At 40.5% G+C, this 24,645-nt stretch overlaps 1 protein-coding gene across 7 annotated transcripts in view; it reads right to left on the bottom strand.

Moving 5' to 3' along the window:
* RPTOR (regulatory associated protein of MTOR complex 1) overlaps positions 1–24,645 on the bottom strand; it is a 323,167-nt gene that overhangs the window by 261,352 nt on the left and 37,170 nt on the right. For all 7 annotated transcript variants that reach the window (XM_043496352.1, XM_043496353.1, XM_038371215.2 and 4 more), the window contains exons 2-3: positions 19,217–19,319; positions 8,067–8,149 (exon numbers count right to left, since the gene is read on the bottom strand). In XM_043496352.1, the coding sequence (XP_043352287.1) occupies positions 8,067–8,149; positions 19,217–19,319 (186 nt within the window). The remainder of the gene's footprint in view (positions 1–8,066; positions 8,150–19,216; positions 19,320–24,645) is intronic.

Genomic DNA, 24,645 nt, shown 5'->3' with positions numbered 1-24,645 from the left:
AATCAGACGTCAAGAATTATAACATTCAAAAACCAGTTGGAGAACACTTCAATCTCTCTGGTCACTCGATTACAGACCTAAGAGTGGCTATCCTTCAACAAAAAAGCTTCAAAAACAGACTCCAAGGAGAGACTGCTGAATTGGAATTAATTTGCAAACTGGATATAATTAATTTAGGCTTGAATAGAGACTGGGAATGGATGAGTCATTACACAAAGTAAAACTATTTCCCCATGGTATTTCTCCCCAGCACCCCACCGCCCACTGTTCCTCAGATATTCTTGTTAACTGCTGGAAATAGCCTACCTTGCTTGTCACCCTGAAAGGTTTTCCTCCTTTCCCCCCCCTGCTGCTGGTGATGGCTTATCTTAAGTGATCACTCTCCTTACAGCGTGTATGATAAACCCAATGTTTCATGTTCTCTGTGTGTGTATATATCAATCTCCCCTCTGTTTTTTCAACCAAATGCATCTGATGAAGTGAGCTGTAGCTCACGAAAGCTTATGCTCTAATAAATTTGTTAGTCTCTAAGGTGCCACAAGTACTCCCTTTCTTTTTGCGAATACAGACTAACACGGCTGCTACTCTGAAACGTGCCTTATAGTGACAGACTCAAGAAGTTTAATCTATTTAGCTTAATAAAGAGAAGATTAAAGGGTGACTTGATTAGTCTGTCTGTATCTACATAGGAAACAGATATTTAATAATATAATGGACTGTTCAGTCTAGCAGAAAAAGGTATGAACTTGAAACTAGACAAATTCAAACTGGAAACAAAGTGTAAGTTGTTAACACTGAGGATAATTAACCATTGGGACAATTTACCAAGGGTCATGGTGAATCCTCCACCACTTGATTTTTAAATCAAGATTGGATGTTCTTCCAGAAGATGTCCTCTAGGAATTATTTGGGGGGAAGTTCTATGGCCAATGCTATGCAGGATGTCAGACTAACTGAACATGACAATCCCTTCTGGCCTTGGAGTCTATGAGAGCACTCTTCCCTATTTGATCAAGCTTACTGCCTCTGTACGTTCATCATTGCCAGGGAGTACATGAGGGAATTGCACACACTCCTGAATTTCAGTCTTCCAGATGGCTGTGCAAAGCACTACTAGTTTATAGCTGTAGCATTTTAGGGTACTCAGCACAGTAGTAATGAGTGCCACACTGCGCGCACACGCACGCACGCACGCACACACACACACACACACACACACACACACACACACGAAAGTTCTTAAAAGGTCAAATTGCTCAGTCTAGTTATGATAAGGTAGCATACACAGATGAGATTTCATTTTCTGTGTGTCAATATGTGAAGCAGTGGCAGTGCAGGAATATGAAAAATTATTTTAAACTAGATTTCTCAACCTGACCTTTATTCAGGAATACTTATTAAACATCACTTTTTGGCCTGCAGGGAGTTGAGGAAGTTACTGTGTGGGAATAAAGTTGGCATTGCTGAAGCCTCTGGTTCAGAAGCACAGTTCAGAGTCTCTGAATAGTGACTACACTGCAGAATTGCAGAGTAGGAAGAGAGAAAAGGAGCATTGTTAAAACAAGGGTGAAATTCAAACAAAACATATATTGGAGCCAACATTACTCTGAGTATTCTGAGCAGTTTGGAGTTAAAAGAAAAAAAAGTAGTAAAAAACCACAGTCAATCTAATAGAAAAAAAAAATCTAAATTCATGCAAATTTAATGAGCGTATGCTGCAAACTGCTTCACATCAGATCCTGAATTATGTAAACCGTGTGCCATCCAGCCTACAATTTTGCCTTTGGCTACACATCCTCATTTGTAATTTGTCACAAATACATACACATTATGAAATAAGCAGACCTCAGTGTCCAGGGAAGGATAGAATCCAGGAGGCTGAAGAGCTAATCATTACAACCAGAGCAAGGGGTGATATTCAGCACCCTTATGAGAGCCTATCAGTGACCACAGGAAGACTTTTTACAATGCAGTTTCAGTATAATGCTCCATGCTTAACTGCCAAACTACCATGGGGAATCAGTGCTTTTTATACCCAGGCAGTTCTAGCCCAGTTCAGAGGACTCCAGCCAAGAGGTTACAGAAAAACATTTGTATTCTCTCACGCAAGGGCATCAGAAAAGGAATACTAAATTGTAAAGCATGACTGTAGCAAGCTGTCCTTCCATCTCACCCTCCCACATGACCCCCTCTGCTCCACAATCATCTAACTCGGTCACAAAAATTCTTCAGAACCTTTAAACAAGAACTCAAGCCTCAGGCTATGCTTAGATGGACTTCCAATTTTTGATTCATGTAGCAGTAGGCTCTGTACAGAAGGGGGCCACAGTAGCGTCTGCATATTGGTGAAACAGTGTTTCATATATATATATCTATCTATATATATATATATATCTATCATGTATATTGCATATACACTGTTGCCAACAAAAACACCAATCATCATCTCACTCAGCAAAATTTAAACCTTCACCACACTCTGCCATCACACATAGGCCAAGCTGCTAGAGGTGAAATTGACTATTCCCTATCATTACATTTAAGATGGTGGCAGTACCCTGTGAGGGGAAGGAAGGGAAGAACACATACTGATAGATAACGTTTAAGTTTGACCAGTTTCTCTCATCTAAATATTTTTACTGAGTACATGAAGAATTTGTAAAGTAAACCTATCAAGTATTTTGCTCCAAGAAAGGAGGGTAGCAGTGTATAGAAAAGGCTGCTTTTTCCTCAGATCATTTTTTTCATCACCACCTAAATTATCTCCATGCTGAACTGCCAACATTCTAATTTGTTAGGAAAATTCTACAGAGAGAAATTCTTCACTGTATGCCCTCAAATTTGTAATCTCTTACTCCCTTTTCCCAATAAAACCTTCATTTGAGACTTGCAATGAAATGACTGAAATGTTATTTAACTGCAGTATTTTGCAGATGAAACAACGGCTGAAGTGTTTTCCCACTCCTGCAGCACACAAATTTATATAGCTACACAGCAATAAAGCAAAATCTTAAATTTAATCAGAAGAAATACTTCAAGCAATGGCAAACTGATAAATTATTTAGGAAGGGGCTCAATAAGACCTGGCAAGGAAATATGTACCAGACACAGCCTGGGAGCGTTCAGAAACAAATAGAATTTTCAAGCTTGCCCCTCTTCAGGATTTTTGCCTACTGTATTTGTATTTTTTTCTTTTTTTTTTTTCAAACCAATAATTTCCTAGACATTGATTCAAACAACATCCTATGAAGAACATCAGACAAACAAGACTGCACTGGCAGTGATGTCCTGTGATAATTCTTGGGTGATAAATCTTAAGGACTGTACTGGGAGGACGATCCTAAGTGTTCCGTGGTCAGTGTACAGATAATTAGCAGTACTCATGCCTGCACTATATGAAAGATATCAACAGGTGTTTCCTAGTTCACACAGGCAGCTCCTCAAAGCTAGCTCTCTCAGAAGGTTTTAATGACCAAGCCTTATTTCAGATTGCCAAATTTTTCCCTTTCCAAGTCTTCTTTCCTCCCTCAAATCTCCAGCTATGTCAAAAACAGCAAAAGAGACAAAACTATATCTATTAATATTTACATCAAAGATCTAGGAAATTCAATAACGTTCCTATTGTTTTATTGCAGATGTTACATCAACTTCTCTTTATTACTGCAGAAAACTCAAGAGCCCTGTAGAGTGCAATAAAGCAGTACGTGTTTAGCTTTGCAATGTTTCAAAGGGCTATGATTTACTTTTAAGAGCCAGGCACCTTGCACACAAAAATCTAAGCTCAGTAATTGCCTCATGTTTTGTGCAAACTCTACAAGGCAGCATGAGGTCTGCCCACACACAGAGTACCTGCTGCTACAGAGGCCTGTTCGCCAGTCTCCAGTACTATGGGCTCAGTTATGAAAACAGCATAGACACGTTTGTTTTTACTGTGCATCAAGGTGTTTTACTGTTCTACTGATAGATTCCACACAGTATATTATGGGTTTTATATCAGATGTGTTCTAGAGCATTCATTTCCCCAATTACTGTTGAAATGGAAGATACCTATGTACTATGAAAATTTAAAATTCCATTACTTAATAAATACAGAGACAAGATGGGTGAGGTAATATCTTTTATTGGACCAACTTCTTTTGATGAAAGAGAGAAAATGTAATAAATGCAATCATGTGTAATAACCAGTGTCACTCATTACAACTATTTTGATGTTTCACACACAGGGCATACTCTTGTCAGTAGTCAGGAGGACCTTGTACTCAAAGCTGTCTCTCACTCCAGATGGCACACCCCCTTTAAGTAACCTTATAATACTACAAGTTACATAAGAGTTCAAAGAAAACAGTTAAAGGAAGAGGCCTATGAAATTTGGTTTTCTGTGCAACTCAAAAATTATGAAACCCTTTACCTGAAAAAGGGGAATCAAAAGAGAAAGTTTCTGGTATACCCAAAATGAAAATGCAAAAAGAAAATTAACCTGTCTTAAATACATTTTGAGTTACAACTAGGACAGGGCCCTCAAACAAATACCTATTAAAAGAATGAAACGCTGATGCAAAAAACACATCCACTGAATACTTAACTAAAAACAGTTGTATAGAGAAAGTGATCTGTAGATCTGGCTGTTCACTCCCAACCCGTCACCATGAAATAATAGGAAAATTAAACGCTATTAACAGGTAGAGACTGTTCTAAATAGATTAATCATCTCCGCTCAAATATTACTATTTCTATGGCTTTGAGACACAAAATGTAGGGACTATGATAATGGATTGAAAGGTTGCCTAGTTTCACTATATCTTCTACATCCTCTACTAAACTTGTCACTTTTCTTTAGTGTATCAGAAAAGGTAGACTGTGGGCAATAACTTTGCTCTTCTGACACAATGGAATTCTCTACAATAAGGGTAAAGATCTTCTGTGCCAGAGACAACTTACATGGGGGCTGCTCTAAGACTGTGGAATGAACCAGCCCAAGAATGAATGACCCTCACATACCTCACCATCTTCCACTGCAGGTACAAAGTGCATTTCTTTGACTTTGCCTTCTCTAACACACACACAGCAACCTGTATATTTAATCTCAAAAACCACCCTACCAAAAACGCTACCAAAATAAAACTACATACACTTCTTTGCTTGGGGGAAACAACGGGTATGTCTACACTGCAATTAGACACCAAAAGCTGGCCTTGACAGCTGACTCAGGGCGTGGGCTGAGGGGCTGTTTAATTGCAGTGTAGACTTCCAGGCCTGGGTTGAAGCCCAGCCTCTAAGATCCTGTGAGGTGGGATGGTCCCAGAGCTCAGGCAGCAGCCCCAGCATGGAAGTCCAAATTGGAATTAAACAGCCCCGCAACCTAAACCCAAGTCAACAGGCACAGACTAGCCATGAGTTTTTAATTGCAATGTAGACATACCCAATGAGAGAACATATGCCATGTGATAGATGTTTAATTGCATTACTTAATGCACTACTGAAAGGCATTCACATACTATGGTGATGAGTGTGGTATGAGAACCTATGGAGGACAGAACAAGATGGAACAGGATTCCTACATCAACTGTACTCTAAGAGAACCATTTCTGCTCCAATAGAAGAATACCCCCATCACAAAAGCCATGCTAGATAAAGGTACTAATACTTAACAGATACCTATCACCTTGAACAAAGACCTTATAAAGAACAAAAATGTCTTCAGGAAGTGATGCCTGCCATGAAAACAGCAAGACTGGGTGCCTCATGGCTCAAGGACCAAAAAAAAACAAAAATTTATTATCTATACTGATTTTATAAATTATATAGAAACAATTAATTATGAAACATCCTCATGTCAACGCATAACCAATTAGATTTTAACTAGAATGACTGATTAAAACTACCTGAGGGCATTGCTAAAACCAAGGCAAAGTCCTTCTCAGCAAGCATCACTGCTTTGAGTGGAACAAAATGCCAAAGACATTTTCCAGATTTCAAGACATGCTCCTAAACCATCCACTGATGAAGATTTCAGCCGAAAAAAAAAAATAAAAACAGTAGATTGATTTTGTACATGAAACAATAAGATTGGCAGTATAGCAGGCAAGAAGCACAGCCGTCCCCTTGCTGACATACAAGTTATATGAATCTCAAAGATGCTGATCAAAATATTGAAAATATGAGTTAAAAGGAAAAGATGAAACAATAACCTGTACTACGTATCCTCCACTTCCATGAAGGACTAAGTTCACGAACATAAGGAAATAAAACAATTTCAACCACCAGTATAGGATATAAAAGCACAACATAAATTTTAGTCAAACCCAACTGGTAAAGCTGCTTCTCCTCTGAACAAACCAGGTCACTAACTTCTCAACATGAAATGCATTTTATGTGTAACAGTGACAATGTGCTCAATGCTGTGCAGTACACATAAGGAGGAAGATGTTTTGCCCCAAATAGTTCACAGTCTAACATAAGACATGTAGAAAAGGACATGGACAGGACAAACTAGGAAATTAATGATGCTGGGGATAACTTAATAGGTTTTAAAATTTTATTTTTTTAAAAATTAAATGATAAACTTCCATCCTCATGAGCCTTAATGAGGCTCCTAAAATGTTGAGCATTGAAATAGGGGGAGGGATGGCTCAGTGGTTTGAGCATTGGCCTGCTAAACCCAGGGTTGTGAGCTCAATCCTTGAGGGGGCCATTTAGGGATCTGGGGCAAAAACTGGGAATTGATCCTGCTTTGAGCAGGGGGTTGGACTAAATGACCTCCTGAGGTCCCTTCCAACCTTGATAGTCTATGAGTAATATCAGGAAGCGAAGAAATTTACGAAAGGTTCAAAAGTGATTTTAAAGTAAGGAATGAAAAGACAGCTGTAAGTTGCTGGCTATTTGTCACCTGCTTTATGCCATTGTGATCAAAACTTCATTACATTTTCATTTCAAAAATATATGCCTGCCATACATTAGGCCAGTGGTTCTCAACCCATAGCCCACTTGCGGACCAATCAGTACAGAGCTGCAGCCCATGTGACACCCTCAGAGCCAGACAGGTAGAGAGAGAGTGTATATCTCTCTCTCTCTCTCTCTCTCTCTCTCTCTCTCTCTCACACACACACACACACACACACACACACACACACACACACGTACGTAAGTGTGGGATGCATCCCACATAACACTGAGAACTGCATATGTGGCACACAATGGTAAACAGGTTGAGAACCACTGCATTAGGAGGCAAAGTTAACAGTCAGTGACTGAACCCTAAAAGTACCTCTCTCAACAAAATCAGGAACATATATTAGCTACAGGCCTTACAAGATTATTAGTTTGTTCCACCTAAAACATTAAGAAATGGAATGTGCATCTCTTGGCTCCCACTTAGTAGTGCGAGCCAAGAGATGCACATTCCAACTAGCTCAGGTTGCAGAAATGTACCAAGAACATTTTCACTACAGAAAAGAGACCATGATCTGCAAAAAAGGTCTAAAATTCTCCAAAAAGGTCACTAATGGTAAAAAAAATTAATAAATAATAAATAAATACATCAATATAGCATCTAGAGTTTGAACAATTACTCCTGCCATGGTTAAACAAAGCACTAGCCAAGAGCAGTGGCTCCTTGTTCAGCCACTAAGGCAGGGAAAGCTCCTGGCAGGCCGGGCCGGTTTGTTTACCTGTCGTGTCCACAGGTTCGGCCGATCGCGGCCGTGGTTCGCTGCTCCAGGCCAATGGGAGTTGCTGGAAGCGGCACGGGCCGAGGGACGTACTGGCTGCCGCTTCCAGCAGCTCCCATTGACCTGGAGCACCGAACTGCGCCAGGGGCTTTCCCTGCCCTAGTGGCTGAACAAGTTTGGGAACAAGAGTGACATGAAGCATAAAGCTAACTGAGTTTGAGAGCCTACAAGCATCTGTCCACGAGAATGGACAGGCAATCAATGGAGGCTACGAGATCACTAAGTTATATAATAGATGCATAACTTCCTTTTTAACCTAAGCCAGTTTATCCAATAATAGTATCTGGTATACAGGGACAGGTACTGTGGGGAAAGTCAAGAACAAATACACACACTTACCCTGGGCTGCCAGTTTTCATACTGCTTTTGTAAATTTGCACCAATGGTTTCCAGAGCTTTTTGAGGACCCATTGACAGAGGATCTAGAAATAGAAAACATAAATGAGTATTTTTGATCACTACTAAATTGCCTGCTTTTGCACAAGGCAAAAAAAAAAAAATCCATTTCAATGAGTATTTGACTACATAACCCAACTTCACTTACTCCAGGCTAGGTTTCTGCCAAGTTCAATATGAACTCAGATGACAAAATTAATGGTCTGGGTAGTCACTATTTGCACAGAAGTATGGTCTACAACCTTTCAGAAGTGGTGTGCTGAGTCTTCATTTATTCACTCTAATTTAAGGTTTTGCGTGCCAGTAATACATTTTAACGGTTTTAGAAGGTATCTTTCTATAAGTCTGTAATATATAACTAAACTATTGTTGTATATAAAGTAAATAAGGTTTTTAAAATGTTTAAGAAGCTTCATTTGAAATTAAATTAAAATGCAGATCTTATCAGTTTAGTAAAAAGAAAAGGAGTACTTGTGGCACCTTAGAGACTAACAAATTTATTTGAGCATAAGCTTTCGTGAGCTACAGCTCACTTCATCGGATGCATCGATGAAGTGAGCTGTAGCTCACGAAAGCTTATGCTCAAATAAATTTGTTAGTCTCTAAGGTGCCACAACTACTCCTTTTCTTTTTGCGAATACAGACTAACACGGCTGCTACTCTGAAACCTATCAGTTTAGTGTGATCCTTGCCCTTCCTTTTCCTTGCCGAGTTTTCCAATGTCCAGCACATATTTGGATACTTTAAACTGCACACAGGCTTCTGAATGATCAGTTGTTAACCGGCTCTGAGAGGCACAGAGGACAGATTTCATGTGTGAAAATACCTGTTCACACAGGTATGTGGATCCAAATGCTGAAAGCACTGCAAACGCAATTTTCTTCTAACAGTTAAATTTCACTGGCATGGATGTCCAGCAGGTCAGAAAAGAGGCCCCAGGATCTCTCTCGGTAACTTCAAGTGTATTCCACAGATCTCCAAACTTTGATGCCCACAATTCTGAGCTTTTTATCTGAATGAGCTGCATTTCAAAATCTTCAACACCAATCCACTGCAATACAGACAAATCCAAGTCGCTTTCTTTGAACTTTTCAGGTTTAATTAGAAAAGAATGCATTGGGCCGAATTGCTGGAAATCTGTAAGAAAATCCTGATTCCAGTTCTTGCATGTATATTCTAATCTCAATGTCAAACGCAGTGCGTTGTTCCACGTGGCGTGATAGTGATGTAAGCAGCAAATCAGGCCTTAAAAATATCCCAGTACAGTCACATTAGAATAATTTTTAAGATGGGTGTGCTGAGCTGTGCCCCCTCTTGCCCCTGTCTGCACCTCTCACTGCCCCAGGCTGGGGCCAGTGGGCCACAGCTGGGTGCTGCTGCAGAGCTCCGGGCCGGCAGCCAGGACTCCAGGCTGGCAGCAGAGCCCCCTGGATTGGTGGTCGGGACCTGGGGCCAGCAGCAGGCTGAGCGGGGCCAGCAGACAGAACCCCAGTTGACAGAGGGCTGGCGGCCAGTACCCCAGGCCAGCAGCTTAGCCCCTGGGACCAGTGGCCAGGACCCGGGCAGCGTGAGTGTCACTGAAAATCAGCTTGCATGCTGCCTTCGGCACATGTGCCATAAGTTGTCTACCCCTGGTCTACAACCTTTTTAAGAGAGAGAATAAAGTTTTCCTCACTTTCAGCCTCCCGGCTAGTGCTCGTGATAAAATATTTTCATGATAGTCTAAGACAGGCTTCTTTCATGATTCAAGATATTTATTTTAAGGTAAAACCATCAGTTTCAAATTCATTCACAAAGTTTTTCACCATAGTTACCTAAGGGCAGTATCCATAGGAATTGACCCCAGGTTCATCTACTGTTATACAGAATTGAAGAGCAGCAATGTCTGCAATAACTTGCAATAAGAACATTTTTTCTCAAAGCGGGAAGTCAAAATCTTCTTATGAAAAATGTGAGGTAACTTTAGGTTTTTAAATATTAAATCTTTGAATACTAAATAAGAGCCAACAACAAAAAATACACCAACCTTGGGGGTAGGAGAGGGGAACAATGGCAGTGAGAGGACCTAGATTTTATATTAATACTCAGAAAAGGTTTATTAACAGAGATTTGATTAACTCCTTTTTAAAGCTTTTTATACTTTTGAGCACAAAGTTCATCTCCCTAGACACTGGAAAGTCACTGTTCCAATATACTTGGCAATTTCAGCTGCTATTTACCTGTTTTACTCAAAGCCCATGCCCGTGTACTGTCCACAATGAGTATCAAGAACCTAGAAGCTAGTACTGGCCAGTTTAATGTAGAATCTTGTTGATTAAAAAAGCAAGGTTTATAAAATTGATGAAGTTATATTAGTGTTTTCTTTAGCATAAATACTCCATTGCATACCTCCAGCACCAGAATTTCATAACACCACTTTATAAAGTATGGTGGAAGCTAAGGGTTTTGTTTTTTTTATAGTTACGGAGATTTTCTTAACAGATCAAAAGCTTTTTCTCGCATATGGCTTCTAACAGCAAAAACAATCAACTAGATGTTAAGAAAGTGACATAGCCCCTATCACAGCAGCAGCATCTGGAGACATCAAGTGCACTCTCCACCAACAAGATGATCAAGCAATCCATAACCAGATGGCACACTGTTTGTTCTTGAGCTCCACAGGGGAAGGATGGGGAGCTCAGGAAGCCCCAACAGTAAAGATGTAAGTTAAACCACCTGCAATTACAACTTCTCCTGTTATAACAAGAAGGATCTTTCGATTCACATGATTGTTCTGAGGGGCATACACAATCTGATCTGGAGAGATTAGGAGAAGCAGATCGGAGTTGTCTCTCTGCCAAGAAATGCGCCATAGATCCAAAATATAGTCCCATATCACCTGTTGCCATTGTTCCCTAGAAAGATTGTGTCCAATATACCGTTTGAGAGGCTCCGCTATTTCAGTAAAGGGGCACGTCAGCCAGTGTTTTCGATATGGCTTTGAGATGAAATTGTGAAGTAAGCTGTTTGAACAATTGCCTGCACACAATAATGTGGCCAGGGCTCTGCCTTCACATTTAACCACCAGGGGGAGCAATGCTAGCCATGAGTGGAAGGCTGGAGACTGGAACTGTCCACGTGGCAAAAGGAAGGATACAAAGGGCAGGGTTGATCAAGTCCAACTTGCCACAATGACTACTGGAGCCCCAAGCTGCGGCACAGCATTCAACAGGTGCAATAATGAGGATATCGGTAGATATCTATAAGGGTGCAGCACTAAAACCCCAGGAGTAGCTGGCAAGCCCGCGGAGCAATGCGAATCTCAACTGGATTTTAGCACATCTTCTCAATGTGTTATTGAAAGGGCAGAGAGCAGTCAGGCTTCATCCTCAAATAAGTAGGGTACAGTTCAAAAATGATTGGCTGATTGTTCAGAAGAATCTGTAGCTGTAAATGCGCTAACCTGCTGGTGAGATGGAAAGCACATTTAGGTTCTGTCACCACTTCAAATAGTACTTGGCCAAGATGTCAAGGTCAAATAGCAGGCAGGACTCCAGCTGCTCAAAGCTCTTTCTGGCTATTGCCAGGCAGATGTCAACAGTGTACACAAACAGTTGCCAAGGTGGGCAGCATGGTAGCTGTATATACCAAAAATCAACACTAACGTTTAAATATACCATTTTTCTTCATTAAAAAGGTTTATTTCTTAAGCATTTTGGGAGGTGAATCATTAATGCTTTTGCAAGCACTGAGATTTTAGAAGAGATGCAAAGAGAAGAAAATCCATGGGCTCTCCCATTCAGTTTTATCCAAGACGAACTACCTACATAAATTCAAGGTCAGGCCTTGCTTCACAAATAGGGCCCTACCAAATTCACTGCCAAGAAAAATATGTAAAAACCTGGTCTCCCACCATGAAATCTAGCTTTCGTGTGCTTTTACCCTAGACTATACAGATTTCACGGGGTAGACTAGCATTTCTCTAATTGGGGCTTCTGACCCAAAAGGGAGTTGTGGGGGGCGTCACAAGATTATTTTAAGGGAGTCATGGTATTGCTTCTGTGCTGACTTCAGAGCTGGGCAGCTGCAGAGTGTTGGCTGTTGGCCAGGTGCCCAGCTCTGCAGGCAGCACCCCATCAGCGGCAGCACAGAAGTAGGGGTGGCAATACCGTACCATGCCACTCTTACTTCTGTGCTGCTGCCTTCAGAACTAGGCGGCTGGAGAGTGGCAGCTGCTGACTGAGGGCCCAGCTCTGCAGGCAGCACCAGACCAGGCCAGCCTTACTTCTGCACTGCTGCTGGCAATGGCTCTGCCTTCAGAGCTGGGCTCCCTGCCAGCAGCCACCGCTCTCCAGCTGCTCAGCTCTGAAGGTAGCGCCACCACCAGTAGCAGCAGCGCAGAAGTAAGGGTAGCAGTACCGCAACCCCCCCTACAATAACCTCATGGACCCTCTCCCCCACAACTCCTTTCTGGGTCAGGACCCCCTACAATTATAACACTGAAATTTCAGATTTAAATAGCTGAAATCATGAAATTTATTATTTTTTTAAATCCTATGACCATGAAATTGACCAAAATGGACCTTGAATTTGATAGGCCCCTATTCAGAAATTAATGAAAGTTTAGTCATTTATTTCTTTGCGGAAGATCAGTCCTTTAATGCAAAAGCTCCTTTAATGCAAAAGCAGGGCACTCTGCACTAATGATCCTGCAGTTCCAACAGTCACCAATATAGTCTCTAGACAAAAAAAACCCTCTATTTTAAACTGCAACAATGTATTTTCGCCACTATTCTGAAAACAAGCAAATTGTGGAAAACTGCACTAGGCCTATTGTCATTTAAGCCAAATTTCAACCACAAGCCTTTGGAACTGATGAATATGAAATGAATGTATAAGTAGGGGCATAGCGAGCAGATCGAGGGACGTGATCGTTCCCCTCTATTCGACACTGGTGAGGCCTCATCTGGAGTACTGTGTCCAGTTTTGGGCCCCACACTACAGGAAGGATGTGGATAAATTGGAAAGAGTACAACGAAGGGCAACGAAAATGATTAGGGGTCTAGAGCACATGACTTATGAGGAGAGGCTGAGGGAGCTGGGATTGTTTAGTCTGCAGAAGAGAAGAATGAGGGGGGATTTGATAGCTGCTTTCAACTACCTGAAAGGGGGTTTCAAAGAGGATGGCTCTAGACTGTTCTCAATGGTAGCAGATGACAGAACGAGGAGTAATGGTCTCAAGTTGCAATGGGGGAGGTTTAGATTGGATATTAGGAAAAACTTTTTCACTAAGAGGGTGGTGAAACACTGGAATGCGTTACCTAGGGAGGTGGTAGAATCTCCTTCCTTAGAGGTTTTTAAGGTCAGGCTTGACAAAGCCCTGGCTGGGATGATTTAACTGGGACTTGGTCCTGCTTTGAGCAGGGGGTTGGACTAGATGACCTTCTGGGGTCCCTTCCAACCCTGATATTCTATGATTCTATGATTCTATGAATAATAAATCTTCAAAAACCCCTCAGACTTCATCATAGAAATACTGATAGCAGGTTAACTATACAAATGTGCTACCACAGTACCCCTTTCATTAAAAAACAAAACACGCTGGCAATCATACAGGATTACTTAACAGTTCAAGCTGAATTTATGAAAATGCATAAAAAACCTGATGAACAATACTTTAGTTTCACTTAGTGAAGAAATGTGTACCGTGGGCTTTGGAATGCCTTAGGGGTTACTAGCATTTTTAATGACACCCTTTCACAGCCTTGTACAAAAATAATGAACTTGGTGCCACTCTATAAAACCAGCCAACGAAGGGGTTAATAATCAGAGGTTGGAAACCAGGGAGACTAGGCACATTCAATAAGTAACTTTTTAAAAAGTTTACTCACCCACTATGAGCTAACCTGTGCCTTCTGGAGGACTTCATGCTGGACAACAACAGGACTGACATTATCAAATCTCATACTAAAGCTTGAAAATAGTGATAGCCTTGGCAGAATTGGACTAATTAGATGGTAATGTGCACAGGGAGTGGCATTTGTGGAGAGATGAAGAGAACCTCTTTATAATTTTAGTTATTGATTTTATTATACAGGAATAAGTCAATATATTACATTTTCTCTTAACTGAGATAGGGAAGAGGCAGTAATCTTTCCATTTCGTTACAAAATAAGACCAACAACTGAAGCTGGTAAAGGCTGTAGCAATTATAATTTTACAGTTTGCATGGCGGTCCCAATGGCTGCAGCACTTTTGGCAGGGAGGAGGGATAAAGAGCTCATGCAGAAACACTTTCATTTTCTTGTGACTTTTACAGACACATGCTCTGACATTTTAAATAAATGGACGAAAATGGGCATTTCTTTATGTATATCGAGCACAGCTTTATAGTTAATGCATTTCCAAACAAAGGCCCTGACAAACCTTTCTACATATTCCTGCCTTGCTTTGATGCACAACTTCTATTCGGTGGTATATATAAAAAGAGATTTCTGCAGAATTACATCTCCCCCTGTTCAGCATTCGGCTCATTTATACCACTTTTAAACAGATTTTTCTTCGCATGCTACAGGGCATGCATCTTCTAGAATGGCATTTTCTTCATTACTGTAGTGGCATTTAATGTCTGATCATAAAACAAAACAAAACAAGAAAGGACAGGTGTCATTCCTCTAAAAAGGAAAGGAAGCATTATGGAAACAGTGTATATTACCTGGTGTAGAAACCAAATGGTTAACCTTCGTTTTCACGAAGACAAATAGGAAACAAGTTCAGCTGTGTTTCTCTGCTCACTGAGGGCAAATTAACAGAGATATGCACACGAATACCTCACCTTGCTAGAATTCATAAACTGCATGCTTCCTTCAACTCTCATTCCAGGGAGATACATGGGAGAGATTCAAGGAAAGGCAAAGGGAAGGAAGAATTACCTAATTACTCTTTAGACTCCATGTTTAATTTATTAGCTGAGCACCAAAGGTATCTGGATAAGACTGCCACAGCAGCAAGGGTTAGTCCACAGAATCATCTTACAAAACCATTCACAAGCACATTCAAAGCAGTGGGCCTTGGCAGTTACAGTACAGCCCTTAAAATGTCTTATTTTGTCAATAAGCCTCTAAGCTTTAATTACTTTAACATCTTCTTTAATGCTATAATTTTAACTCTGAAGTTTCAGCAGCACTACAACATGCAAACACAATGTGGACACCATCAATCATCAGCTGGCATTGACTTGCTAACAGAGCACATCACAAGTGGGTGATGCTCCTCTTGGATGGCTCAGTTTGTCCTCAAGCAGAATTTCCAGAGGCATTTGCTCATCTGGGGTTCTAGTTTGTTTCCCTTCCTGTGCAATGTGTACTCTGGGCTTGTGGAAGGGTTAGTGAAGAAGCATGGGATAAGGTATCTGATGATGATGACACCTAACTCTCAATGACTTCCTGGATGTCTGGTTGATATTAGGAGGTTATGAATGAAGGCTAGATGGCAAAGACCAAAGTAATTCTGATCGTTTCAGGGAAGTATCCAGGAGGCATGATAAGAACTGCATCTGACTTTTTGATTGAGTGTGCCGGCCATCTACTACTAGAGTTCACATGATCGGACTCTAAATTCAATCCGTAACTCCTGTTAAATGACCCTATTTTTCTTGAGGATGTCAATCACTAATCATCATATTTGGAGGAGTCCTGATTGTTCATTTTGTCCTATCCCCACCCAATTTAGTTTGACGAGTTTCATATTTCACTCAAGAAATTAATGCTACAAACTGCTCATTCCACCAAATGCATCTGGTGCATTTGAATACATTTGTGGGTGCATGTTAGTGCTTTTTAATTACTTTAACATCTTCAGCATTTTTGACATCTTTGGTAAGAAAAGTAGAATACCAGTTTCAGTGAGGGTGGGAACAAGAGAAAATCAATTTTGAAAACCAGGAACTCTGTACAATGGAGAATTTGCTTCAGTCTGCTGTAAGCCCCAAGATTACAAATTCTAGATGGCATGCCTTTCGGTTTTATTTACAGATGAGGTTAGACATTTTTGACTTCCAGTTAAAAAACACACAGCTGTTAGACAGCTTGCACATGAGAAATACTTCACATCCCAACATTATTAGCATGAGACGAATTTGACAGCAATCTAACTTTTGTCCCCAAAACATGGGGGAAATCCCCATTTTCCATTAAAAGGCCAGAACAGGTATCCACCACCACAGTAACGAAGCAAACACTCATCAGAGTAAGGGCCGTCAGCAGGATGGTTTCTGGGAAGGATTCTTTGCAGATAAATCTCTGCACTAAGCATCTTCACATAACTTTCATATGACTTGGTATTATGTCTCTTCATATAACTTTGTATTAAACCTATCCACATATAACCTCCATTTTCATACAACTTTCTATCAAGTCCTTTGATATGGGAACTTTGTATCAGATCCTTATATAGAAACTTTGTATTGAATCTTGATATAATGTTATAGCCCCTAAGATAGTATAATTAAGGTAGAAGAAAAATGTCTTTTTGCTAGGAGTAGAACAAAATCTCCCCCGCACTTTGTAATCAATTGCCCTGTTGAATGAATGACATGTGAATGAGAAAGGCTTGGAAGGCAGGCATCTTCAGAGAGCTGCAACAGTTGGAGAGGGGACGGAAGCCAGACCAAAGAACAATAAAACTTGTCAAGTGGGCTCACTAAAGAAGATCAGATATATTGACGGCCTTGAGTGTTAGAAGCAAGCAGCTTCTTTTGGAACGCCCTCTTTGCAGCATTGGGACAACACCCAGAGGGAAGCAGCACAAAGGACCAACGGACTCAGACCCAGATTTTGAATCTGGGACAGATTTGCATGAGGGAAGTTGCTATAAATGTGAGGTGTCTGCGGAGGACCACAGGTCTCGTCTTGTCGACATTGGAGCATCGATCCAGATCGGCAGAAGCCCGGCTCCATCCCTCCCCCATCTAACTCACCTGGGAGCAACTAGTTGGTTAAGGGGAGCAACTAGTTGGTAACAACAACAAGACGGAGTATGCTTGTGTGTGTGTGTGAGAGTGTAATATACATCAGTGGTTCTCACAGCCAGTCCACCACTTATTCAGGGAAAGCCCGACAGGCTGGACCGGTTTGTTTACCTGCTGCATCTGCAGGTTCGGCCGATCGCAGCTCACACTGGCTGCAGTTCGCCACTCCAGGCCAATGGGGGCTGCAGGAAGCAGCGCGGGCCAAGGGACGTGCTGGCCACCCTTCACGCAGCCCCCATTAGCCTGGAGCGGCAAACCGCAGCCAGTGGGAGCCGCAATCAGCCAAACCTGCGGACGCGGCAGGTAAGCAAAGCGGTCGGCCCGCCAGGGGCTTTCCCTGAACAAGCGGCGGACCAGCTTTGAGAACCACTGATATATATCATATGCGTATGATAAATGGTTGATTGATACATGTATTACCAATAAATGTGGCCTTTTGCCTTATTCCCCCTGAAAAGATCCCGTGCAGTACTTTAAGTACAATATTTTGGTGGAGAATTGCGAAAGGGGGAAAGGTACCATGAGCATTTATTGAGTAATGAAACAAACTGATATTGAGTAATGGAAAAGTATTAAGTAGTATGGAAAAGTGATCATAAACCTTGAGAAGTATTAAAAAGATACTTTGATTAAAAAAGATCGATCATTAAAGGTGTGCACCCCCCTCAGTGGTAGAAGCCCGGGTAAAGAGAGGAGGAGATGTAGCTGTCTCACTCCCCCAGTCGTAGAGTGCCAGCATGAGGAAGAAGGGAGGAGAATTAAATTTCTCGCTCCAGGAAAAGAGGTATTGGTAAATAAGAGTAAAGAGGATAAGCAGGGCTATTTTAGTCCCAATAGGAGGTTGGGTATACTAGAAAATGTTAAACATAAGCAGTCTTTTAAGAACGTACGTGAGTGTATGAGTGTAATATATATTATATGCATATGATACAGTGTTGATTGATACATGTATTACCAATAAATGTGGCATTTTGCCTTTTTCCCCCTGAAAAGATCCTGTGCAGTACTTTACAACACCTTACCTTCTAAATTCACGCCCCCAATACAAAATAGCCAAAGAGTTTTTTAGGACATGGTCTTTTTAAAATGTAACTATCTAGCGCTTTACTTAGGCACCTTGTAAACCTAAAAAAATAAACAGAATCATCAGAATCATCTTTTTCCTCCACATGTTGCATTTTGGAATAAATCAGGTAGTGCATACCACAGCACTTACTATTGGAGAAATAATTGCCTAAAGCCATCTCTACACTACCAAATTATGTCAACTTAACTTATGTCATCATACAGCCACCACAGTTATTAAATCGCTTGTGTGCACGCTCACTTGGCTCCTTGTGTTGTCAGCACGCATCCTTATCAGACGCACCTGTGTCGATTGTATTGCCAGCGTGGGGCATTATGGGACGGCTCAAGTAGGTCATTTACAGTCAAAGTAAGTAACACAGTATCTACAATGATACTGTCGACGTAATTACATTGAATGTAACTCTATGCCACTCGGGAAGGTGGTGTTACTAAATCAGCATAGAAAGGCACTTACATTGGCACGAGCCAAACTTAAGTACAGATACTTCCACAGCTAGGTTGTCACAAGGCAGCTTACGTTGACCTAATTAATTAATTAGCCTCTTACAGTTTGTATGGCAACTTCCACCTTCTCTATATACCTTTTATTTATTTATATATATATATATATATATATATATATATATATATATATATATATATATATATAAAATCTTCTTACTATATGTTCCATTCTATGCATCTGATGAAGTGGGCTGTAGCCCACGAAAGCTTATGCTCAAATAAATGTGTTAGTCTCTAAGGTGCCACAAGTACTCCTGTTCTTTTTGCGGATACAGACTAACACGGCTGCTACTCTAAACCTGTAATTGTGTAGTGTAGACAAGGTCTTATTTACACCGACATATTCAAATCAGATGTCAGATTTTCTTTTGTTCAACCTACCTTTAGCTCAGGAAACACATGCTGATGGGGCTGCAATGAGCTCATACACCTGAGCACTAATGAGACAACGCAACATTTCCAAACTGTTCCCAAAGATATTCAGTTAGCTTACCTATCCAGCACTCCAGACGCGCACAGGGAGTTGTCTTCACCACATCAGGAGGGTCAACACCTACGTTTAGGCACAAAACTAAGGCCACACTAACAGTCTTCATCTAGAAACAAGAGAAGATAATAATGCTTAGTGCAAAAATTCACCACTTATTACCGATGCTGTAATTCTCAGTGATACCTTATAACTCTCACAAAGAGTTCAAGTTCAGCTTTGTTAATCCATCCTTAACAAGCAACATTTTAAGCATTCTGTTAAGAGTGGGAAGAAAAATTAGGGATAAGAAAGCTATGAAAGTTCTCTTTTTGTTCCAGCAGAACTGTGTTAATTCTTACTTTGTTAATCTGCAATCTCATTGAATTCTCACAAACATCCAACAGGTTCACTCCAGTTCTCAGAAGAGATTTAATAAAGCTGTACTTAAGTCTTACATTGCTAAGATTTCTTCATTTCCAGGGCCCATACTGCTGTACATTATGCAGATCAGATGTCAATAGATTTCTGCCAAGCATTCTAGATTAGTCAATGTCTAACTGAAATGCTTTATTAAAAAGTAATGTGAACACACTATTCAAGATTCCAGATCAACAACAGAATACAGTAAACCTTGCCTTAAGTGACCACTCAAGCAACAGACACACACACACAAAATTTAAAAAAAAAAAAAAAAAAAAAAAAAAAAAAAAAAAAAAATCAGTGGCCTAGAAGGTGTGGTTTTTGTTTGGTTGGGGTTTTTTTTAAGACCTTTAATATGTGTTGGCAATCTGAGGTATACTTAAAGTGCTCTCCTTAAAAAGAGGGTGTATTGGAAATGTCAATGTACCTTTTTTCCCCAAGTGAAACATAAAAATGAAACTTGTTTTTTAAAAAAATATTAAACCTTTCAGGAGCAGAGTTCGGGATATTACCTATAGCAGACTGCATTCTTTACTCTTTAGGAGTTTGTCTCCAGCTTTTGGAGAGTGGGGAGAGAGGGAAGCCCCCAGAACTCTAGAATACATATTCGGGGAAGGACTTGGAATTTTTAATTATTTTTTTAAAATCTTTTACAGTTCTTCTTTAAGACTCCACCACACCTGGGAAGTTCTCAAATAAATGTGATAACCTTAATGGAACTTTTCTGACAATTAACCCTTATGCTGCTACTACCTATGACTAATATTCCTAGAGAGACATAGTGGGTGAAGTAATATCTTTTATTGGACCAACTTCTGTTGATAAAAGAGACAAGTGTTGGAGCCACACAGAGCTCTTCTTCAGGTCTTGGAAAGGTACTTCGAGTGCAACAGCTAATTGCAAGGTAGAACAGATTGTTTACCATGAGTAGTTAGCATATATTCTAAGGGACCATTCATGGTAGAATGGCCTGTTAACACCTCTGCAGTCATAGGACAAAAGGAAGGAGTCAGTTGGTTACTGGTTGTTGTAATAAGCCATAAATCCAATGTCACTGTTCAGTCTATGATTTTTAATGTCTATCAGAGTAATGAATTCAAGCTCCCTGGATCATCTTTTGAAAGTGTTGTGCAGGTTTCCTTTGAGGATAAGGACTGATAGATCAGATATAGAGTGATTGCTTTGTGAAAAGCGTTCACCCACAGTTGATTGGGTGTTTTTCTCTTTTATCATTTGAGAATGTAGTGGTTGTCTGGTTTCACCCACATAGTTCTTATTGGGGTATTTAGTGCACTGGATGAGGTATACCACATGTTGTGATAGACATGTGAGGGATCCATTGAAAGGTGTGTTGTGGGAGCACTGATCATTGTAGTTGTGGAGGTATGTCTGCAGGTTTTGCATCTGTTGTTCTGACAGGGTCTGGTGCCACTTTAGAATCAAAGAATCTTAGGACTGGAAGGGACCTTGACAGGTCATCTAGTCCAGTCCCCCACCTCATCACAGGACTAAGTATTACCTAGATCATTCATGACAGGTGTTAGTCTAACCTGTTCTTAAACATCTCCAATGATGAAGATTCCACAACCTCTCTAGGTAATTTATTCCAGTGCTTAACCACCCTGACAGTCAGGAAGTTTTTTGTAATGTTCAACCTAAACCTCCCTTGCAGCAATTTAAGCCCATCGTTGCCTACCCTCAGAGGTTAAGAAAAACAATTTTTCTCCCTCCTCCTTGTAACAATCTTTTACATACTTGAAAACTTATGTCCCCTTTCAGTCTTCTCTTTTCCAAACTAAACAAACCCAATTTTTTCCATCTTTCCTCAGAGGTCATGTTTCTAGACCTTTAATCATTTTTGTCACTCTTCTCTGGATTTCCTCCAATTTGTCCACATCCTTCCTGAAATGTGGTGCCCAGACTGGACACAATACTCCAGTTGAGGCCTAATCAGCATGGAGTAGAGCAGAAGAATTACTTCTCGTATCTTGCTTACAACACTCCTGCTAATGCATCCCAGAATGATGTTCGCTTCTTTTGCAACAGCATTACACTGTTGACTCATATTTAGCTTGTGGTCCACTAAGACCCCCAGATCCCTTTCCGTAGTTCTCCTTCCTAGGCAGTCATTTCCATTTTGTATGTGTGCAACTGACTGTTCCTTCCTAAGTGGAGTACTGTGCATTTGTTCTGATTGAATTTCATCCTATTCAGACCATTTCTCCAGTTTGTCCAGATCATTTTGAATTTTAATCCTATCCTCCAAAGCACTTGCAATCCCTCGCAGCTTGGTATCATCCCTTTCCGTTGGTGTCCTGGTCTATGGGAAGCTTGCATTTGATGATTTTGGGGGAGGGAAGGAGTGTTTGAAGGCAAGAAATGCAGGTTCAGAAAAGATTTTTTTTCAGTATTAGTTGTAGCTGTTTGAGGATACCCTGTATGGGTTCCAGTGCAGAGCGGTAGGTGACAACTGGAGCTGTGCAGCCAAAGGGGGTTTTATTTCTATATTGAAGCAGGTTCTCTGTGGGTATTCAGGTGACCAGTTCCATGATGCTATCTACTTCTCCAGTGGAGGCTCCTTGTTTGGTGATGAACAACACAAATTGGTCCAATAAAAGATATTACCTCACTCACTTTGTCTCTAATATCCTGGGACCAACATGGCTACAACTAAAATGCATATAATAATGGTCCTAGAGTTGCACTCATCATTATTTCACCTTCCTTTAAAAACAGCCTCCTTACAAGAAACCTGACATGACTGAACCTATAAACCTAACTCAACAACTGCACCAAAACTGAATTACAAACCTTTAAAGCAATAAGTGCTACCAAAAAAGTCAAAGAAATAAAGCACTTTCTATTTTGTAATATAACTAAACCAAAAACTTTTCAAGCTAACCAGATTACATGGTGCAGCAAAAGGTATCTCAGGCAGTGATCTCAACACTCCCCTGGGTCAGGCCTGGCCAGTATTTGCATGGGAGATCATCAAGGAAAAAACAAATGCAAATGCATCCAATGAAGTGAGCTGTAGCTCACGAAAGCTTATGCTCAAATAAATTTGTTAGTCTCTAAGGTGCCACAAGTACTCCTTTTCTTTTTGCTACTCTGAAAGGAAAAAAACAGTTGCTGCGGGAAGTGCTGGAAGTTCATTAGGGATTACTCTTCCTTCTTTCACAGCTGAAATAAAGCCCCATCTTGGTGCTGTACTTCTGCAGATACCATCTTTAAGATACTATGCAAGTGTCAAATCTTCAAGAAGTGCATTTTACCCTCGACAGAAACTCTACGATCAATATTGTCTTCACCTTGGTCACCGACTCCCAAACTGTCATCTCTTAATTTAGAACCCCATCCTACTTCCATGGACAAAATTATACATGTACTTAATTGTTTGTGGAATTGGGTCCCTAGACTAAGTGCTTTAAGGGTAAGGATTCAAGCCAGAATTTTCAAATATTCTGTCTGGAAACAAAGTCTAGTGTCTTGAATTGAAAAAACTGGTTTGACTAAAAGACATGGCTATTTAAATTAACCTCACGTTGATTTCCTTAAGCCTACAGGTGTGCACTAATATGCACTCTCCCCATATATCATTTAGCAAGTGCACATTTTTCAATATGAGGAACTTTCAGCTCAACTCATAAAGCATGCAGAACCCTTAAACTATGTAAGCTACACAGCTCCTGATTGTTCTTTTCCCCCCCACACTTTTTCAAAACACAAACAAGGAAATTGAATTTTAAAACTTATTAAAGCAAGACTAAAGGCTAGTCTACACTGGCAACGCTAAAGAGCTGCCGAGGGGCGTAGGTCCCAGCACTGTTTACAACTTTACGCATCCGATGAAGTGAGCTGCAGCTCACGAAAGCTTATGCTCTAATAAATTTGTTAGTCTCTAAGATGCCACAAGTACTCCTTTTCTTTTTGCGAATACAGACTAACATGGCTGCTACTCTTAAAACTGTTTACACTGGCACTTTACAGCTCTGCAAATTGCTGCGCTCAGGGGAGTGTAAAAAGTTGCAGGGCTGTTAATTGCCAGTGTAGACAAGCCCTAAGTTTGTCCCATTAAAATAACAAGTCAAGAAATTAACATTCCAGCAGCAAACTATGTACTGTTTTCTATTCCTGTTTTTTAGTATTGGAACTCCACAGAGTTAAGAAATACCAATTTTTATATATGTAACCTTAAAAATGCTCTTCATTTTTGCATTAAATATGCCAGTTTTGTGCTACATTAAGCACAGACATGTCACTACATTTTAAAGGGTGTTTTTCCTATTCTGTATGTTCATGATAGCTTACATCTAATATAAAAAAGTGTTTTAAATTAAAAAATTAAAGCCTCAAAAAAGGCTTTTAAGTATACTGAGGTACATTACCTACAGAAGATGTGTGATGTTTTCAGTTTGGAACAAACCACTTGTTTGCCCTTTTTGGTCTCGCCTAAGGCTGTTGATTTGACAGCAACAAAGTAAAACTGATCAAGCAGCACATTCACCACACTTGCTTCCATATCCGCAAGGGGCAGTGCAAATGTATGAAATCCAAACCTGATAGCATCTTAACTTTATCAGTACCTAGAACCAGCACTAAACCAGCTACTAAGTGCTTTTGTCAGACAAAAATACTGCTTAAAAATTGCATTTTGCAGCTCTTCCCTCCTGCACGTTCTCTTCTCCATATCAGTACCTAAACTAGTGAAAGGAAACAAGAGAGGCAATTTTCAGAGTATCAGCCATGTTAGTCTGTATCCGCAAAAAGAAAAGGAGTGCTTGTATCACCTTAGAGACCAACGAATTTATTTGAGCATAAGCTTTCGTGAGCTACAGCTCACTTCATCGGATGCATGCAGTGGATTTTTAAAAGAGGCAATGTGGTGCTCTATATTTACATCAGAACTGTTCAGCATTCCCTTGCCTGTCTGAAGCAAAGCCACCCGCATCTCCACATCCCTGGGGTGCTCATTAAGATTCACAACAGCAGGCAAAAAACTTACTGCAAAGTTGGAGCCATATAAAATGTAT

This window comes from Dermochelys coriacea, chromosome 14 (assembly GCF_009764565.3).
Source record: "Dermochelys coriacea isolate rDerCor1 chromosome 14, rDerCor1.pri.v4, whole genome shotgun sequence".
NCBI lineage: Eukaryota > Metazoa > Chordata > Testudines > Dermochelyidae > Dermochelys > Dermochelys coriacea.
Note: the sequence above shows the minus strand (reverse complement) of the source record. Positions and strands in the feature narration are given on the sequence as shown.